Source organism: Pygocentrus nattereri, chromosome 21, assembly GCF_015220715.1.
Source record: "Pygocentrus nattereri isolate fPygNat1 chromosome 21, fPygNat1.pri, whole genome shotgun sequence".
NCBI lineage: Eukaryota > Metazoa > Chordata > Actinopteri > Characiformes > Serrasalmidae > Pygocentrus > Pygocentrus nattereri.
This window is the reverse complement of record NC_051231.1, coordinates 33,265,049-33,281,538: the sequence shown is the minus strand read 5'-3', so window position 1 is coordinate 33,281,538 and position 16,490 is coordinate 33,265,049. Positions and strand designations below refer to the sequence as shown.

The following is a 16,490-nucleotide window of genomic DNA, read 5'->3' as shown; positions in this document are numbered from 1 at the left end:
GATTGAGCCACTGTTAGATGGACCGGCTGAAAGAAACATGCTTTGAGGAGCGGAAACTGTGAGCTGGTTTAAAATGACATTGAATTCATTAAACTGAGCTTTAAATTCGTGGTAGCTGTAATGTTCACTTTAGGCAGATTATTAGGATTCATAATTCTGCTGGAAATCCACTAAAACATTAACTATTAAACCATTACAGCAGCCTAGAGCCAGGCAAGCCTTCATGTTAAGGACATAACCAAACTCCCACCTGTAGTCGGTGTCGTTGATGGGGGTCCAGGCGTACGTCCGGACGGCCTCGTCTATATATCGCTGGACGGTGGAACAGAGATGGGAGTTGAATTAAAATGTTGAGGTAAAACAAGGTTTGTCTTCTGTATTTGCTATGAATAATGAGCGTAAACTGATTTTATAAGTGAATCAGTGTTCTTCACACTCGCACCCACAGCAGATAATACTGAAAAACACTTGTGTACCTCGTCCATGGACTTGACCAGGGTCCTGATGGTCATCTCGCCTGCCTTGCCATCTATCATTTGCCGTCGAATCTTGGAGACGAAAGTAAAGACAAGAAAATGTCAAGAAAATGTGACTTTACTCTATACAGCCTTTACAGTGTGATTAAATGAATGTTAGAAATATATACATTTACGATTCGAGATTAACTGACATTATGACGTCACCCTGGTAGTAGAGTTAAACCAATAAGATCCCTGATAAAAACAAAATTACAATTAAGAGTTTTGAACTGCACAATATAGACAAAACAAAGTACCTCTGGAATATTAATATCCATAACACATGATTTGGTTCACCTGGGTCATTCTACAGGAACGTCCACTTTTCTACCTGTCTGGGAGTCACTGGTGTCACTGATCGTCATCGGTGTTCCACATAATAAAGGAAACACCAGAACATTATACAGAACATCAAACCACACGCCGTCAATCAGGGAACGTCCACTAAAATATGGAATTTAATCCATTTGTGTTTCTGTTTTTTCACAGTGACCTCAGAATAAAGTCAGTCGCACCAGTGACGTCAGCTAGAAGCTTCGTATGAGATCATGAGCTGAATGAGAAGATCTCTGAGAACTGAGAGACACAGTGGACTCACCATGAGCTTTTCTTCACAGATCCTCAGAAAACAGGTCAGAGGAGGTCGAGTGACGTCATCGGTGTGACTTATTTCTAAATAGGAGTTTTTGTTATGCGGTAACACCAGTGACTCGGCTCCTGGGGACCACAACTTTCACTGTACATTGTATAATATTTATTTGTCATTTGCTTTCTTTATGTCATTTAAACCATATATTTCATAGTCATGTACAGATTATTAGTTATAATTGCAGAAAAACGTTTTTTACTTTATGACTGTGGGGACGAGCTCTTCTGCTGTTTTATTTTAAAATATAAATAAATTGTAACCCTAACACGATTTTCAAGTGTGATATATCTGTAAACGCTCAGGACACAAAAATGGACGTTTCTGTAGAAGGACACACCTACATTATTGTTGACCACGTTGGTCAAAATCACATGAGAATGACCTGATTTATCAGAACAGAAACTCGTCTGGAGCGTCTGTGATTTGTAAGTCTGATTTGTCAACACTGCAAAAGCCAATATCGCCGATGATGTTTAATAAACGATGTCGTGCAGTCCTGTACCTTCATATTACCGTACAGAGTCACTCTGAGGTTGTTCTAGACTTGAGGAACTGAGGCTTTGCTAAAACACCTGAGGCATGGTCTGGCAGAGGAGACATGATGGGTTTTTTGCTAGCATTTGTGTTCGTACCTCGTGTTTACTGCTGTCTTCCACCTCAGCGTCCAGGAAGTCCAGAGTCACAGGCTCAGGCACGTCAACAACCTGGAGACAGAATTCAGCCCATTGTCCTGTTACAGTGCAGCCGGAGGTGGACAGTGCTCATTTACAGTCACGGTTTCCATGGATTTATACTTCCCTGTACTTTCAAACGAAAACGTTTAAGTGAATTCACCTGTTTTCATCTGAATTCATTCCCTAATTCTATTTCAGTCATTAATATTTAGTTCATGATCCCTCCGAGTTTCATTTCATTCCACTGCATCAGTAACAGCATCTATACGGCGTTGAGACTGGTCACACTTCACATGTTCTCCCCGTTCACAGAACAGTATTAACATTCTAGAACCATGTGAATGGGGGAGAACGTTCCAGAACTGTGAATGGGGGAGAACGTTCCAGAACTGTGAATGAGGGAGAACGTTCCAGAACTGTGAATGAGGGAGAACATTTTAGAAAATGGTGAATGGGGGAGAACGTTCCAGAACTGTGAATGGGGAGAATGTTTTAGAAAATGGTGAATGGGGGAGAATGTTCTAGAACAACGTGAATGGGGGAGAATGTTCTAGAACAACGTGAATGGGGAGAATGTTCTAGAACAACGTGAATGGGGGAGAATGTTTTAGAAAATGGTGAATGGAGAACGTTCCAGAACTGTGAATGGGGAGAATGTTTTAGAAAATGGTGAATGAGGGAGAACATTCCAGAACTGTGAATGGGGGAGAATGTTCTAGAACAACGTGAATGGGGAGAATGTTTTAGAAAATGGTGAATGGAGAACGTTCCAGAACTGTGAATGGGGAGAATGTTTTTGAAAATGGTGAATGGGGGAGAACATTCCAGAACTGTGAATGGGGAGAGTGTTTTAGAAAATGGTGAATGGGGAGAACGTTCCAGAACTGTGAATGGGGAGAATGTTTTAGAAAATGGTGAACGGGGGAGAACGTTCCAGAACTGTGAATGGGGAGAACATTCTAGAACAGTATGAATGGGAAGAACGTTCTAGAACAGTGTGAATGGGGAGAATGCATTAGAAAATGGTGAATGGGGGAGAACATTCTAGAACAGTCTGAATGGGAAGAACGTTCTAGAACTATGAATGGGGAGGATGTTTTTGAAAATTTTGAATGGAGAACATTCAAAGACTGTGAATGGGGAGAACGTTCTAGAACAGTGTGAATGTGGAGAACCCTGAAATCTGACTGGCCACCCCAGATGCCACTCCAACATTCCTGTCACGTCATTGGCTGCCACCTCGATGCGGAGCAGGTTCTTTAAGAGGAGAGTCGCTATCAGTGATCTGCGGAACAGCTGTCCAACCTCTCTCCAACACCCCCCCCCCCCCCCCTCCCCACTCGCACAGTCTCACTGAAACCCTGCCGAAACTCTCCGCCACCCCTGGGAATATTTTCTGGACCTGCCACTGAACACCAAAACACGGTGACACTGAATGTGATCGATACTGACCACCCAGCAACACATGGGCACCGACATGAGCCACTGGCTGCCCCATCAGCCTTTACATGCTGGACACTCGATCATTGGCTTGATGTTTTAGTAAATCCAGCAGACGGGCAGCTGCCCCTACAACGCAATCTAATGTAGACAGACGTCAGCTCAGCTACAGAACCTCATCTTCTCAGGTACTGCGTTGTAGTGCGGCTTAGTCCCAAACTGTTATGATGGGGGAAATCTGAACCAATCAAACCCACTATTTATAAATAAATTATTTGATTAGACAAAAACAAGCATCTTAAACTTCTTAAAAACTTAAGAAACACGAAAATGTTTGAATTCTGGGACATTTAGTATCCAGGAACAGAACATATAGGAAAATCCTGGACCCTAGTGTGTAGAAATTTGCTCCAGCACAATATGATCTGAGTGGAAGGCATGACTGGAGGAAAACTGAGGCGAAAAGGTGTCCAACGCCCTCCAGTGGCTGACTGCAGTACAACTATTACCCCCACCCACTCCAGATCAAGTGAATGCAGTACAAGCCAAGCTAGCCAGAGTACATAAGCAGACTGAGTGGAGTCCATCAGCGTATACTGGCAGACACCTTTCTTCTGGCTTATCTGTCATTAATCTTCATTAAAGAAACACTTCATACCTTGGTCTGGAGGTTCGGGTGCAGGAGCAGGTATCCATTTGGGTCAATGGCGAAGATGTATCCGTTGGCCCCGAGCTACAGACGGGAAAATAAAGCCAATAATTCTGTCTCTCAGCTGAGAATGCGGCTAAAACGTGAAGTGTGAGTACTGCGTGAGGGGAAGCTCACATTGTAACGTGGTGCAAGCCTCTTCAGTTCATCCAGGTGCACGTCTACACCCATCACCCCCAAGATCAGCTGGTTCTACACAAACAGAACACAGTTAGCCTGACTAAGAACGATGGAAGCTAATGGATTAAAACTGGACAAACAATGTTATAGTTGAATGAGAATTCCATTAATGTTTCAACACAAATCATTAAGGTGTAGACAAGGTCATTCAGAGCGGTTTGGTGTGAAATGCCTGGTTCTTGAAAGCTCAGTCAGAACTGTTCACAGCGGTGGTGATAGGAACCAGACGTCTCCCTCTAAAAGCTCCTCACAGGATCTGAATTCACTGCCTGATGACCGAGACGCTGTTTTATGAGACTTTAGAGAACTTCAAATCCATTCATGGTGGAGGGAGACATGCAGGGCGCTGTGCGGCAAAATAGTCCCCAAAGAAAACTCATTATTCCAGATTTTCCACTGTTTTCCATCATCAACGTTCCATATAAGCTCAGAAGACTCGTGTAGGTTCTCTGGTGGTTCTGGACGGTAAATAAAGTGTCTATATCTGTGTTGTCGTCATGGCGACGCCTGGTTCCCATCACCACCACTGTAAAGCCGTCTGAACCGTTTCACACCAAACCCTCTGGATCTCTCCGTTTACACCTCACACACTGCGGTATGCTGAAACTTATTATGAGTTACATTGACTATATCAAAGAGCCACCGACTCCAAAGCTCCCACAATAAAGCAATACCTGAGAGTTTCCATCCATAGAGAGATTAAAGACGGGCATCGTCCCGGTCACCACCAGCCCAAGACCCTGTCAGGAGCATTACATCACCATTACACCATTGACTGTTACTGCACTCACACTCTGGTTGCTTATATCTTCTTGGCACTTAAACGAGTAGTAGACAATGAGGGAGCAGGATTTTATAAATAAGCTAAAGTGGCAAATGATTGCAGTTGATGTATTACGATCTCCTACAGCTCTTTTAGTACACAAATTTAAACAAAATCATCTGTCAGGATTAAAAGCTGATGATGATACCACTGAACCTCCCTGAGAAACAGCACTGGATTAGCACTCAAAGCCACAGAATACAGTGCAGATTTGGTGAATCACCATCTGAGCCTCTCAGGAAACAATGTACAGTAGGCACCGTTTTCATCGCGTGTGTGAGCAGATGTACTGCCAATAAACAGCGTGACCAAACATTCCGTTTGATGCGGTATGTAAAAGGAAGAGAACTATGTGCCACCTCTCAAGGATTTACCTTAAAACTCAAACAACTGGTCACAGAATCATAAAATGAAAGCCTTGAAGCTTTAGAGGTTTTCGATTCTTTAAAAAATATAGAATTAAAATCAGAGTGAATTAACTACACGTGTGTCTTTGCTTCAACAAGTTTACTGCTGTGAACAGAACAACCCAGATGAACTGTGAGTTGTTACCCTGTGATTTGTTAGCGTGTGATTGGTTAACTTTTGTTCAGTTGAACCTATGAAAGGTTAGCCTTTGATTTCAGCTCGTTAACTCATAATTGAGTAGCCTTTTATTGAATAGCTTGTGTCTGGTTTGCCAGTGAAAGTTTAGCCCATAATTGGGTAGTCCATGATTGTCTAGTCCATGATTGATTGGTTAGTCCATGATTGATTGGTTAGTCCATGATTGGTTAGACTGTAATTTGTTAGCCAGTCATTGTGTGGCCTATGATTGGATAACCGATTGATTAGCCTATGATTGAGTGGCCTGTGATTGATTAGCCTAAGACTGGTTAGTCTACAGCTGTTTAGCCTATGAATGGTTAGCCAGTCATTGCTTGACCTGTGAGTAGACAGCTGACTGATTAGCCAATGATTCGCTAGCCTATGTCTGATGAACCTTATTTGCTTTATGGTAGCAAATACTTCTGTTGTATGTTGACACATTTCAAAAATCACCTTTGGAAAGTTGATCATTTTGTAGCTGAATGCACTTTTTCAGCGTTCCATCTCGGTCAGATTTGAGAGGAGCCATGCAGTCGGCATGACCGAGAGTAACACGGAAAAAATCTCCCGGACTGCTGTCGTTTGAAGGTGGCGACACAGTGCAGCGTTGGCAGCCCTGCTGGAGAGAGTATCTGTACTTCTTAGTCATAATTAAGTATTTAAACTGTCTTCATTTAGCGAAACATTTCTTGTTCATTTTCCCAGCTCTCTCCTGATGCCAGGGGTGCTAGCCCTTTGTTGAAGATCTCTCCTCGGCTGTGTGATGGCGGAGCGTGTGAGAGTGAGAGAAGGCTAGCACAAGCCTTCCAGCCTTTCTGTGAAGAGTGTGAAGCCAGCTCCGGTTTCATCTCAAACTGTCGCCCACACAGCATCTCCGAGAAACTCGACGTGTTTCAGAGGAGAATTCAAACTGCCAGGCTGTGCCTACGTGACCCAGCAGATCAGCTTTTTTTGAGTTTCTGACACTATTTTAATTTCAGATCCACCACATTCTGAACGGAAAAAACACTAAACTCACACCAACAGAGTCCAACACAACATGCCATGTTTTTTTTTGTTGGTGTTATATGTGAAGAGGAAAGGAATCCATCTGGGCAGAATGTCTGTAAACCACAGGAATTCAGCACGGAAATATTTAGCCCTTTAATTAACATAATTACTTCAGTTTGCTGATATTTCAAGAGATACTTAGGCATAAAATCATATTTACCCAACTCTTCACCCTTATTACAAATGTAGTCAGTCAGCTCAGGCATGTTTGGAGTAATGGAAGCTGATACCCCAACAATTAGCACAGTGCTAAATCATCACAAACTCGCCTTAAACCATGTGGAGGTGTTCAGAATCTCTAAAAGACTTGATTATGTGGTTCCTGACACTGTATGACTCACTGTTATCTAGAAAAAGGACAAACGTTTAAAGTACAGCTGTGGTTGGTCAGTGTAGTGGGTAACACCTCTGCCTTCTACGCTGTAGACTGGGGTTCAATCCCCCACCTGGGTAACCACCCTACACTATACCAATAAGAGTCTTTGGGCAAGACTCCTAACACCACCTTCACCTACCTGTGTAAAATGATCAAATTGTAAGTGGATCTGTATAAGAGCGTCAGCCAAATGCCGTAAATGTGAAACAGGTGTGGCAGCCTGAATTGAGTGCACAGTTTTGATTTAGATCAATAGTTATCATAATCATATTTTGGCTGATCATAACATTTTAACTATGCAACGTCCTTCTATTCATTTTATCATGCGCAAAACTAAAGAAGCAAACTCCAGACACTAAACAGTCTATAACCATGTAAAATTTTAGTGATTGCTTTAAACACACTTTCACTTTCACAGCATGCGCGCAATTATTTTCAGTTTCTGTATTTTAACACAATCGATACGTTTTCCACGACTCCACACTCCACACTGATCGCTCAGGGTCCAAGTCTCTGTAGTAGAACCGAGGCCAGCAGTGGCCATATGTCACAAAGACAGCAGAATGCGGCTCAGGGGCGAGTGAGTACTGTTTAATGAATCAGAGAGACTCTCTCACCAGGGCGTCCTGATAGACGTTGGTCCACTGCACCTGCTTGGCACTTCTCCCAGCCAAGACCATGGGACGTCCCAGCACGTCCAAATACTCCTAAAATGCGTGCACACACACACACACACACACACACACACACACACACACACACACACACACACATTTAGGACCTAATTAGCAGAGCACAGGATCTCACGACATGTAGAAAATGCATTATGATTATATTTATTAAATACTATGATGCGCTTTCGGATATATTAAAGACACTTTTGTGAATCAGTAATGTGACCTGGTGACTTGACTGCACATTAACTTAAATATGCATTTTGTTGTATTACTTGAAAACCCTGATTCATCAGAACATCCATAGAAACCAGAGTATAGAATATTGCATTTCAGTAAACAAGTAATCAGTCTTATCAGCATCTGTGAGCCAATAAGAATGCCTGTTCCATAAGCTAGACTGCTGAATGGCTGTCTATCTTACATTCCGAATGCACATTTTTAGCGTAAGCGTGTCTTGATTAGTCTGCAGTGATTCGTTTTATAGATTAGTCGGTTTCGGTTAGTAAACACTCCCACTTTCAGGACCTCAGACTCATTTCTGGTTTAAGCCCAACCCACTTTGTTCTTTAAAAGAAGGAATCATGCTGGAATTGGTATCAAAGTCAAAGTATCAATGTTGGTATCAACGATTTTTGAACGATACCCAGCCCACCTCAGGATGTGCACGGTACACAGAAAAAACACTTGTTCAACAAAGATGCATGCGTTCAAATCTGACTGCAGTGAGCCTGCACACATCATCAGTTCAACAACCTCAAAAATACTTGATCTGGTCCTGATACTGAAGTGTATTTACTTATTTTTACATGTACACTGATATAAACAAACATGCTACATTTAAATGTGCCACTGAAAGGAAATGTCTCCTTCTTTAAATACATCCTCACCTTTGCAAAAGAGGCAGTAAACAGGCCAGTTCCAAACTCCTAAACCTTAGATAAGTCTTGAATCATTAATATTTGGGCCCTCGAAATTTACATTTGAAACAATGACAACAGAGTAGCAGCAATGAAAAAGGCCGACCGTGTGCAGAAATGTAGCCCCGGGCTATGAAGGGACATCAGCACTTTTCATTCCCTTCATAAGAACCGAACTGTCTGCAGCTGAATAATCATCTCTAAACCAGGCTTCCTGTTCTCAGCTTCTTAATCAAATGTTCCGTTCCACCTTAAATGCTGCAGCTTGTACAGGTGCCAGAACTGTGACACCATTTAAGGTGGAACGGAAAACTCTCAAAACAAGCTGGAGAACAGGAACTTCAGCTCCCACATCTCTAACAGGATCCTAACAGGATTTTAACTGTAAAGTCCAGTTTATCGTCCAGACGTCAGGCATCGCTCGACAAAAAAAATGGCGTAAAAAAGAGAAAATTTGTATCTGCTTGAGTGTCGCAAACCTTGTCACATACATCAAAAAATGTGAAAGGGTGCAGACGCTGTCGCGCACTCTGATTGGACAGACACGCAAAGTTGTACGTTCTGGATTGTTGCCGTGGTCATCGCGTGTGGCTGTGTTTATGTTCTTGCTGCTGTATGCATGAATGGGCAGCACGCGAGCCGTAGCAGTCCTCCAGAATGCGGCCTTGCAGAAATGAAACGGGTTGCCAGCTATTCAAATTAGGATCAATATACATTTAAAAGACCATTTGTTTTCATTTGCAAACCCTTTTCTGCAGTTCAATTAGAAAGCTGTCCAAGCAGAAAACGCATCCCATGACAGTGTGATTTCCTCCCACACTGCACTTTCAGACTAAACAGAATTTTGTAAAAGCGGAATTTTTGGGAAAAAAATTAATTTGGCAACCCTGACGGGAGAAGTTCTGAGTGTGAAAAACAAGTAGTATTTGTGGTTCCTGTAGCAGGGACTGTTAAAGCAGCTCGTTCAAATAAAAGCACTGTCCTCTCTTGTGGAACGAGCCAGGCGGAGTGAGTAGGGTCGATGGAGATAAAAAACATTTTGTGTTGCTGTCGATTTGCGGTCTCTTGAAATGACTGACATTATTATGCATTTATCATCCACGGGGAATTAATCCTGCCTTCCGCCCGAAGACTGCTGGGATAGGCTCCAGCACCCCCCGCGACCCTGACGGAGAAGCGGCTATGATTGGTCGAAATCTTCTTCTTATTTTGTTTTTGGGAAGGCTGAATGCTGCTGCCTCTTGGTATTAGATGTGAGTACTACACATACACAACTAAACTCACAGGCGTCACCAGATTTTTATGCAGTTTAGAGCAACAAATCAGCGTATTTTCAAGTCAAAATGCAAACCTGCTATGCAGAATGGCAAGTCTGAGAATCAGAGCACTCTCTGAGCTACACAGTTTCCTTTGATTGTATAAAATATGCATGAGGCTTCCTTCATTGTTGGATGTTGGAGGTTTTTCAGATCAGAAAGGGTTCATTATTGATGAGTTTAATCCAAGTAAATCAGTAATTAAGTATTGAAATGTTTGGCTCTGCTTGCTCAAGTTCAAAATAAATGCAGCAACAACACGGAAATCATGTTATTAAAAGCAAAAGCAAATCTGTTTGTTTTTATGCAGCTCTGACAAGTACGGGCCACTGTGACTGGTTAGAGGACTCATTTGCATATTGCAGACTCTAGTGCTGTCAGTATTGCGACTATTACTGTGATAACAATTAACAAACCATGTATGATGATTAATTATGAATAAATGTTAATGTACATCCTATATCAATGATCTGAGCTCTGAGCACTGACAAGCAATAGGTGTGTGGGTGTGTGTGTGTGTGTGTGTGAGATTCTCACCTGGGTGTTAATCCTTATGGCACAGATGGAGCGGATCTCAAAATAGTAACCTGCAGGAGGAGGAAAGGAGGGGGTGGAGAGAGAGAAAAGAGAGAAATCTTCCTTCACCACAATGCATTGTTAATGTTAATGTAGCCTCCAGTAGATGCCAAACAGCAGATACTATAGATAATACATGCACCACATTGTCAAATCAGAGGGGAACTGTCTGGGCATCCGAGGCCTTCAGAGGAGGCCTAATGATTTCTGGGAAGGAAAGAAATACATGTCTGTAATTTTTAGCTCATTTTTCGTCAACAGTGTTTAAACTGTGAGTTTTAGGCTCTAATCTTGTGAAATTAAGTTTTGGATGGAAACAAAAGGGTTAAATTCCTAAAACGCAGAGCGGAAAATTGTCCAGCCGTGAATTGTTTTCCTTTGTGGTATTTTGGTCGATGTAGCTAAGCGAGCTCACCTACTGGTTAGGACTTCAGGAGCTGAAGAGAAGTCCTAATGTGTTATATTACCTAACCACATAATTAGGAAGTCACAGAGGAATCAACCACAGTTTGATTTCCAATGGGTGGAGCCAAACTACACACTCAAAAATGATGGTTCTTCAATAGTTCTATTGTATTTAGAACCATGAACACTCAAAGAACCCTTTATGTGATGAAAGTGTTTTCAGTTTGATCCATCAATCTGAAGACCCTTTGACCTTTTAATCATTCAAAGGGTTCTTTGTGTGTTCATGGGTCTGTACAGAACCATTTTCTTTACTCTTAAAGAACCATCATTCTTAAGTGTGTCGGTCTTCTTGAAGTTCTAGATATGTCTCTGACTGAATACTAACCCTAACCCCAACTACTAGACCCCTAGGGATGCCAGCAGAAGTTAGCATCATCACTGAGGTGGGTTTTCTCCGGGCGTTTTGACAGAATTTTGACATTTATGGATGAAACTGAAGGTCCAGCTCTAACACTGAAGTATATGCTGCATCAGTGATGATGTATAACTCACAGTTTTCCAGCGGTAGTTTGTGTATTACAGCTGTGAAAGTGCTCTGCGCTGCATCCGTCTAAAGATGGCAGTTCAATATTCAAATCATATATGTTCATTTTTGGAACACAAAATTCTCAGGCTAACCCTCACCCAAAAACGCTGGGTGGATTGTTTTTACTGTTGATATTACATTTCCTACAGATACATTTGTGTATTCAGGACATTTTAACAACATTTCTGATTCAAAATAAACAATGACACAGTAATAAGTTCTAAGTCACAGATTGGAAAAGTAATTTAATGAATTTCGAACTCTCGGCTCTTTGAAACGAACTGTGGGCGAATTGCAGATTCTACACCTTCAGCTCAGACTTAACGTCAGATCATGAGAAAAGAACAGAAGAAAAAGGAAAAAAGTCAGAAGTGCAGACAGGAATCAGATGAAACTGGCCTGAATGTTCGTTGACGTGCTGTTTTTGTTTTATTTTATTAATATTGTATATGCAGTCATATGCTAAAGCTTGTTACATGTTGTTGACACTTTTTTACGTGAAAATAATTTAAAAATACGCCCTCCATGGAGGATGTACTATTTATATATTTAAATATATTTCAGTAACTGGTTATGAGCCGAATTTGACATAAAACTTTGCAAAAGTTACAGCACGTTTTATATTTTATACTTTTTCTAATACGCAGAAAAAGTCAACAAAACGTGTGTGTGTGAGTGTGTGTGTATATATATATTTGTTTATATAGGAAAAAACATACTTTACATTTAATGTAAGTCAGTGGAACCAGAGATTTTTCCAAGTCATTCTGGGCCGTTTCTTTTAGTCCATTCATCATGAAATTTACAAACAATGTAAAGAACAACAGGCACTTTCTAATTTTCTAATGTTCTGCCACCCACTGCTCTGCATAATTAAATATATGACGGTAGTGTAATCATATAGAAAAATCAACAGTAATAAATTTAGACTCCTAAAGACAAACACACACACACACACACACACACACACAATACACCCACAGACACAATACACACAGACCCAATACACACAGACCCAATACACACAATACACACACACAGACACATTACACACACAAACAATACACACACAAACAATACACACACACAGACACAATACACACACACAGACACAATACACACACACAGACACAATACACACACAATACACACAGACACAATACACACACAGGCACAACACACACAAACAATACACACACACACACAGACACAACACACACACAGACACAACACACACAAACAATACACACACACACAAACAGTACACACACACAGCTCACCTTTGTTTGCACATGCGATCCACTGCAGCGGAGTGACGTCATAATTATGCTGCCCCACGGAGAACGTAAACACTCGCACCTTCAGGAGAGTCAAACAGCCGCCATTACTGAGGCTAAATTACACAGCGCTTCAGCTCGACACTCAGACAGCAGCGGTCATCACTGAGAGACACTGACCCAGCATCATTCTGACCAATCATTCATCTGTAATTGTGCTCATTCGTCTGTAATTGTGCTCATTCGTCTGTAATTGTGCTCATTCGTCTGTAATTGTGTTGATTCGTCTGTAATTGTGCTCATTCGTCTGTAATTGTGTTGATTCGTCTGTAATTGTGTTGATTTATCTGTGTTTGCTTTGCTGCACATTGATTACGACTGATTATATGATCAGTTATTGAAGAATAATGTTTGATCTGTTTTCTTATTAACGACTAAAGCTACACATTCCGAACAGTTACAGTTTTCAGTGTATCCGTAGTGAAAACACTACCTGACTGATCATCAGTCGCAGACACAAGGTAATAGCAGGCATGCATTTTAGGGTTTGAGTCACTTTTTAAAAGTTGTTAAAAGCTCCAAGTAAATTAAAAGTAGCTAAATTTTTGCAGATATTCTTGCAGATATTTTACCGACACAGTGACCCCTGATTCTACAACACGACCAAATCCGGAGTTATAACATCACTAAAGAAAACGGGCCGGATGGCTGCAACATGCTGCGTGGACGTCCATCATCACTGGACCTTATTTCACCGTAACAGCGCATCTTATCACAGACGAGCGGCAGCAGCTCCTCATGAGCTCCAAACAAGAGCCGTGAATGAGTCTTCCAGTTCACTCACCACATCACTTCCATTTGATTTAGTAATAAAAGACATTGGAGGTAAATTCATTACAGATCATTATAAACACTTTAGAACAACTACGTCGTCACAGTGAGAAAAAAAGACTCATCGATAATCGTTTAATAATCGCGTCGCGGCCTCTGAATCGTAATCGAATCGTGAGGTGCCTAAAGATTCCCACCGCTAGAGTTTACCCTCATCTATCGCTCTGAATCCAGTTCATGAAGGTCTTGCTAATTAGCTAATGAGCTGAATCAGGAGTGTTTAACGAGGCCGTGTGCCGAAGTCTGCAGAGTTCTGGCCCGTGAGGACTGGAGCCTGACACATGTGATGCTCTGCAGGACTGGAATCAGTGCGTTCCAGTCTCAGTGTCATAAACAGTACAGTTTAGCGCTCGTCCTGCTCTAACGCCTCTGACCCAGCACAGGCACTGATGAGCCGAGCCGAGCCGAGCCGAGCCGAGCCAGCTGTGTTAGAGCAGGAAAAAGAACACAGAACAGCTGGACACTCACCGTCTTGTTGGGCCAGTTGTACTGCTCAAAAATGTCCTGAGCTCTGTCCTCACCACCGTCCGTAAAGAGCATGATGATTTTATTGCAGTTTGCTCTGGGCACATTCGTCTTCTTCAGACAGACAGACAGAGAGAGAGAGAGAGAGAGAGAGAGAGAGAGAGAGAGAGAGAGAGAGAGAGAGAGAGAGAGAGAGAGAGAGAGAGAGAGAGAGAAGGATAGAGAGAGAGAGAGAGAGAGAGACAGAGAGAGAGAGAAGTCAGCGTAGCTACACACTTGAGAAGATGGTCCTATGAGGGTTCTTTAGCACAGAGGATGGTTCTATTTAGAATCAATTACATCAATTGAATATCAACCAAAAATCAATTATATCTCATGCTTAAATGGTTCTTTGCATTCAGATTCATGGACAATGTGTTGCATATACACTGCTCAAAAAAATAAAGGGAACACTTAAACAACACAATATAACTCCAAGTAAATCAAACTGTCCACTTAGGAAGCAACACTGATTGACAATCAATTTCACAGCTGTTGTGCAAATGGAACAGACAACAGGTGGAAATCATTGGCGATTAGCAAGACACACTCAGTAAAGGAGTGGTTCTGCAGGTGGGGACCACAGCCCACTTCTCAGTACCTTTCTGCTTTCTGGCTGATGTTTTGGTCACTTTTGAATGTTGGTGGTGCTTTTACACTCGTGGTAGCAGGAGACGGACTCTACAACCCACACAAGTGGCTCAGGTAGTGCAGCTCATCCAGGATGGCACATCAATGCGAGCTGTGGCAAGAAGGTTTGCTGTGTCTGTCAGCGTAGTGTCCAGAGCCTGGAGGCGCTACCAGGAGACAGGCCAGTACACCAGGAGACGTGGAGGAGGCCGTAGGAGGGCAACAACCCAGCAGCAGGACCGCTACCTCCGCCTTTGTGCAAGGAGGAACAGGAGGAGCTGCCAGAGCCCTGCAAAATGACCTCCAGCAGGCCACAAATGTGCATGTGTCTGCACAAACAGTTAGAAACCGACTCCATGAGGATGGTATGAGGGCCCGACGTCCACAGATGGGGGTTGTGCTCACAGCCCAACACTGTGCAGGACGTTTGGCATTTGCCAGAGAACACCAGGATTGGCAAATTCGCCACTGGCGCCCTGTGATCTTCACAGATGAAAGCAGGTTCACACTGAGCACATGTGACAGACGTGACAGAGTCTGGAGACGCCGTGGAGAGCGATCTGCTGCCTACAACATCCTTCAGCATGACCGGTTTGGCAGTGGGTCAGTAATGGTGTGGGGTGGCATTTCTTTGGATGGCCGCTCAGCCCTCCATGTGCTCACCAGAGGTAGCCTGACTGCCATTAGGCACCGAGATGAGATCCTCAGACCCCTTGTGAGACCATATGCTGGTGTGGTTGGCCCTGGGTTCCTCCTAATGCAGGACAATGCTAGACCTCATGTGGCTGGAGTGTGTCAGCAGTTCAAGATGAAGGTATTGAAGCTATGGACCGGCCCGCCCGTTCCCCAGACCTGAATCCGATTGAGCACATCTGGGACATCATGTCTTGCTCCATCCACCAACGCCACGTTGCACCACAGACTGTCCAGGAGTTGGCGGATGCTTTAGTCCAGGTCTGGGAGGAGATCCCTCAGGAGACCATCCGCCACCTCATCAGGAGCTGACCAGGCGTTGTAGGGAGGTCATACAGGCACGTGGAGGCCACACACAATACTGAGCCTCATTTTGACTTGTTTTAAGGACATCACATCAAAGTTGGATCAGCCTGTCGTGTGTTTTTCCACTTTAATTTTGTGTGTGACTTCAAATCCAGGCCTCCATTGGTTAATAAATTTGATTTCCATTGATGATTTTTGTGATTTTGTTGTCAGCACATTCAACTTTGTACAGAACAAAGTATTCAATGAGAATATTTCATTCATTGAGATCTAAGATGTGTTATTTGAGTGTTCCCTTTATTTTTTTGAGCAGTGTAGTTCTATATAGCACTAAAAAGGGTTCTACTATTGTTACGATGTCAAGCTTGTAACAGCAGATGAACCCTTTTTGATGCTATACAGAACCATTTTCTCTTTTTTTGCATTTTTCCACACTTTTATCCCCAGTTTAGTCGCATCCAATTCCACCCACTAGTTAGGACTCCCTCAATTACAGGATACCACCAGCGCCAGGAGGGTGAAGACCATCACAGGCTTCCTCTGAGCGTGAAGCTCCACCACATCTTTTCAAACTGCCGCTAACGCAACTATCATTGGACACCTCAACGCGCTCGGAAGAGAACCACCAGACCTGTTCTGTCAGCTAACAGACGCCTGCGCTGACTAGCATCACGCTGAGTGATGGGGGGAGTGAGGGGTCCA

The 16,490-nt window shown here is 42.8% G+C and overlaps 1 protein-coding gene across 1 annotated transcript in view; it reads right to left on the bottom strand.

The window, feature by feature from the left end:
- cacna2d2b (calcium channel, voltage-dependent, alpha 2/delta subunit 2b) overlaps nucleotides 1-16,490 on the bottom strand; it is a 95,659-nt gene that overhangs the window by 24,656 nt on the left and 54,513 nt on the right. Inside the window, exons 12-21 of the mRNA XM_017724807.2 lie at nucleotides 14,124-14,234; nucleotides 12,768-12,846; nucleotides 10,455-10,504; nucleotides 7,625-7,714; nucleotides 4,845-4,910; nucleotides 4,108-4,182; nucleotides 3,940-4,014; nucleotides 1,800-1,871; nucleotides 477-548; nucleotides 251-312 (exon numbers count right to left, since the gene is read on the bottom strand). Coding sequence (XP_017580296.1) covers nucleotides 251-312; nucleotides 477-548; nucleotides 1,800-1,871; nucleotides 3,940-4,014; nucleotides 4,108-4,182; nucleotides 4,845-4,910; nucleotides 7,625-7,714; nucleotides 10,455-10,504; nucleotides 12,768-12,846; nucleotides 14,124-14,234 — 752 coding nt within the window. The remainder of the gene's footprint in view (nucleotides 1-250; nucleotides 313-476; nucleotides 549-1,799; nucleotides 1,872-3,939; nucleotides 4,015-4,107; nucleotides 4,183-4,844; nucleotides 4,911-7,624; nucleotides 7,715-10,454; nucleotides 10,505-12,767; nucleotides 12,847-14,123; nucleotides 14,235-16,490) is intronic.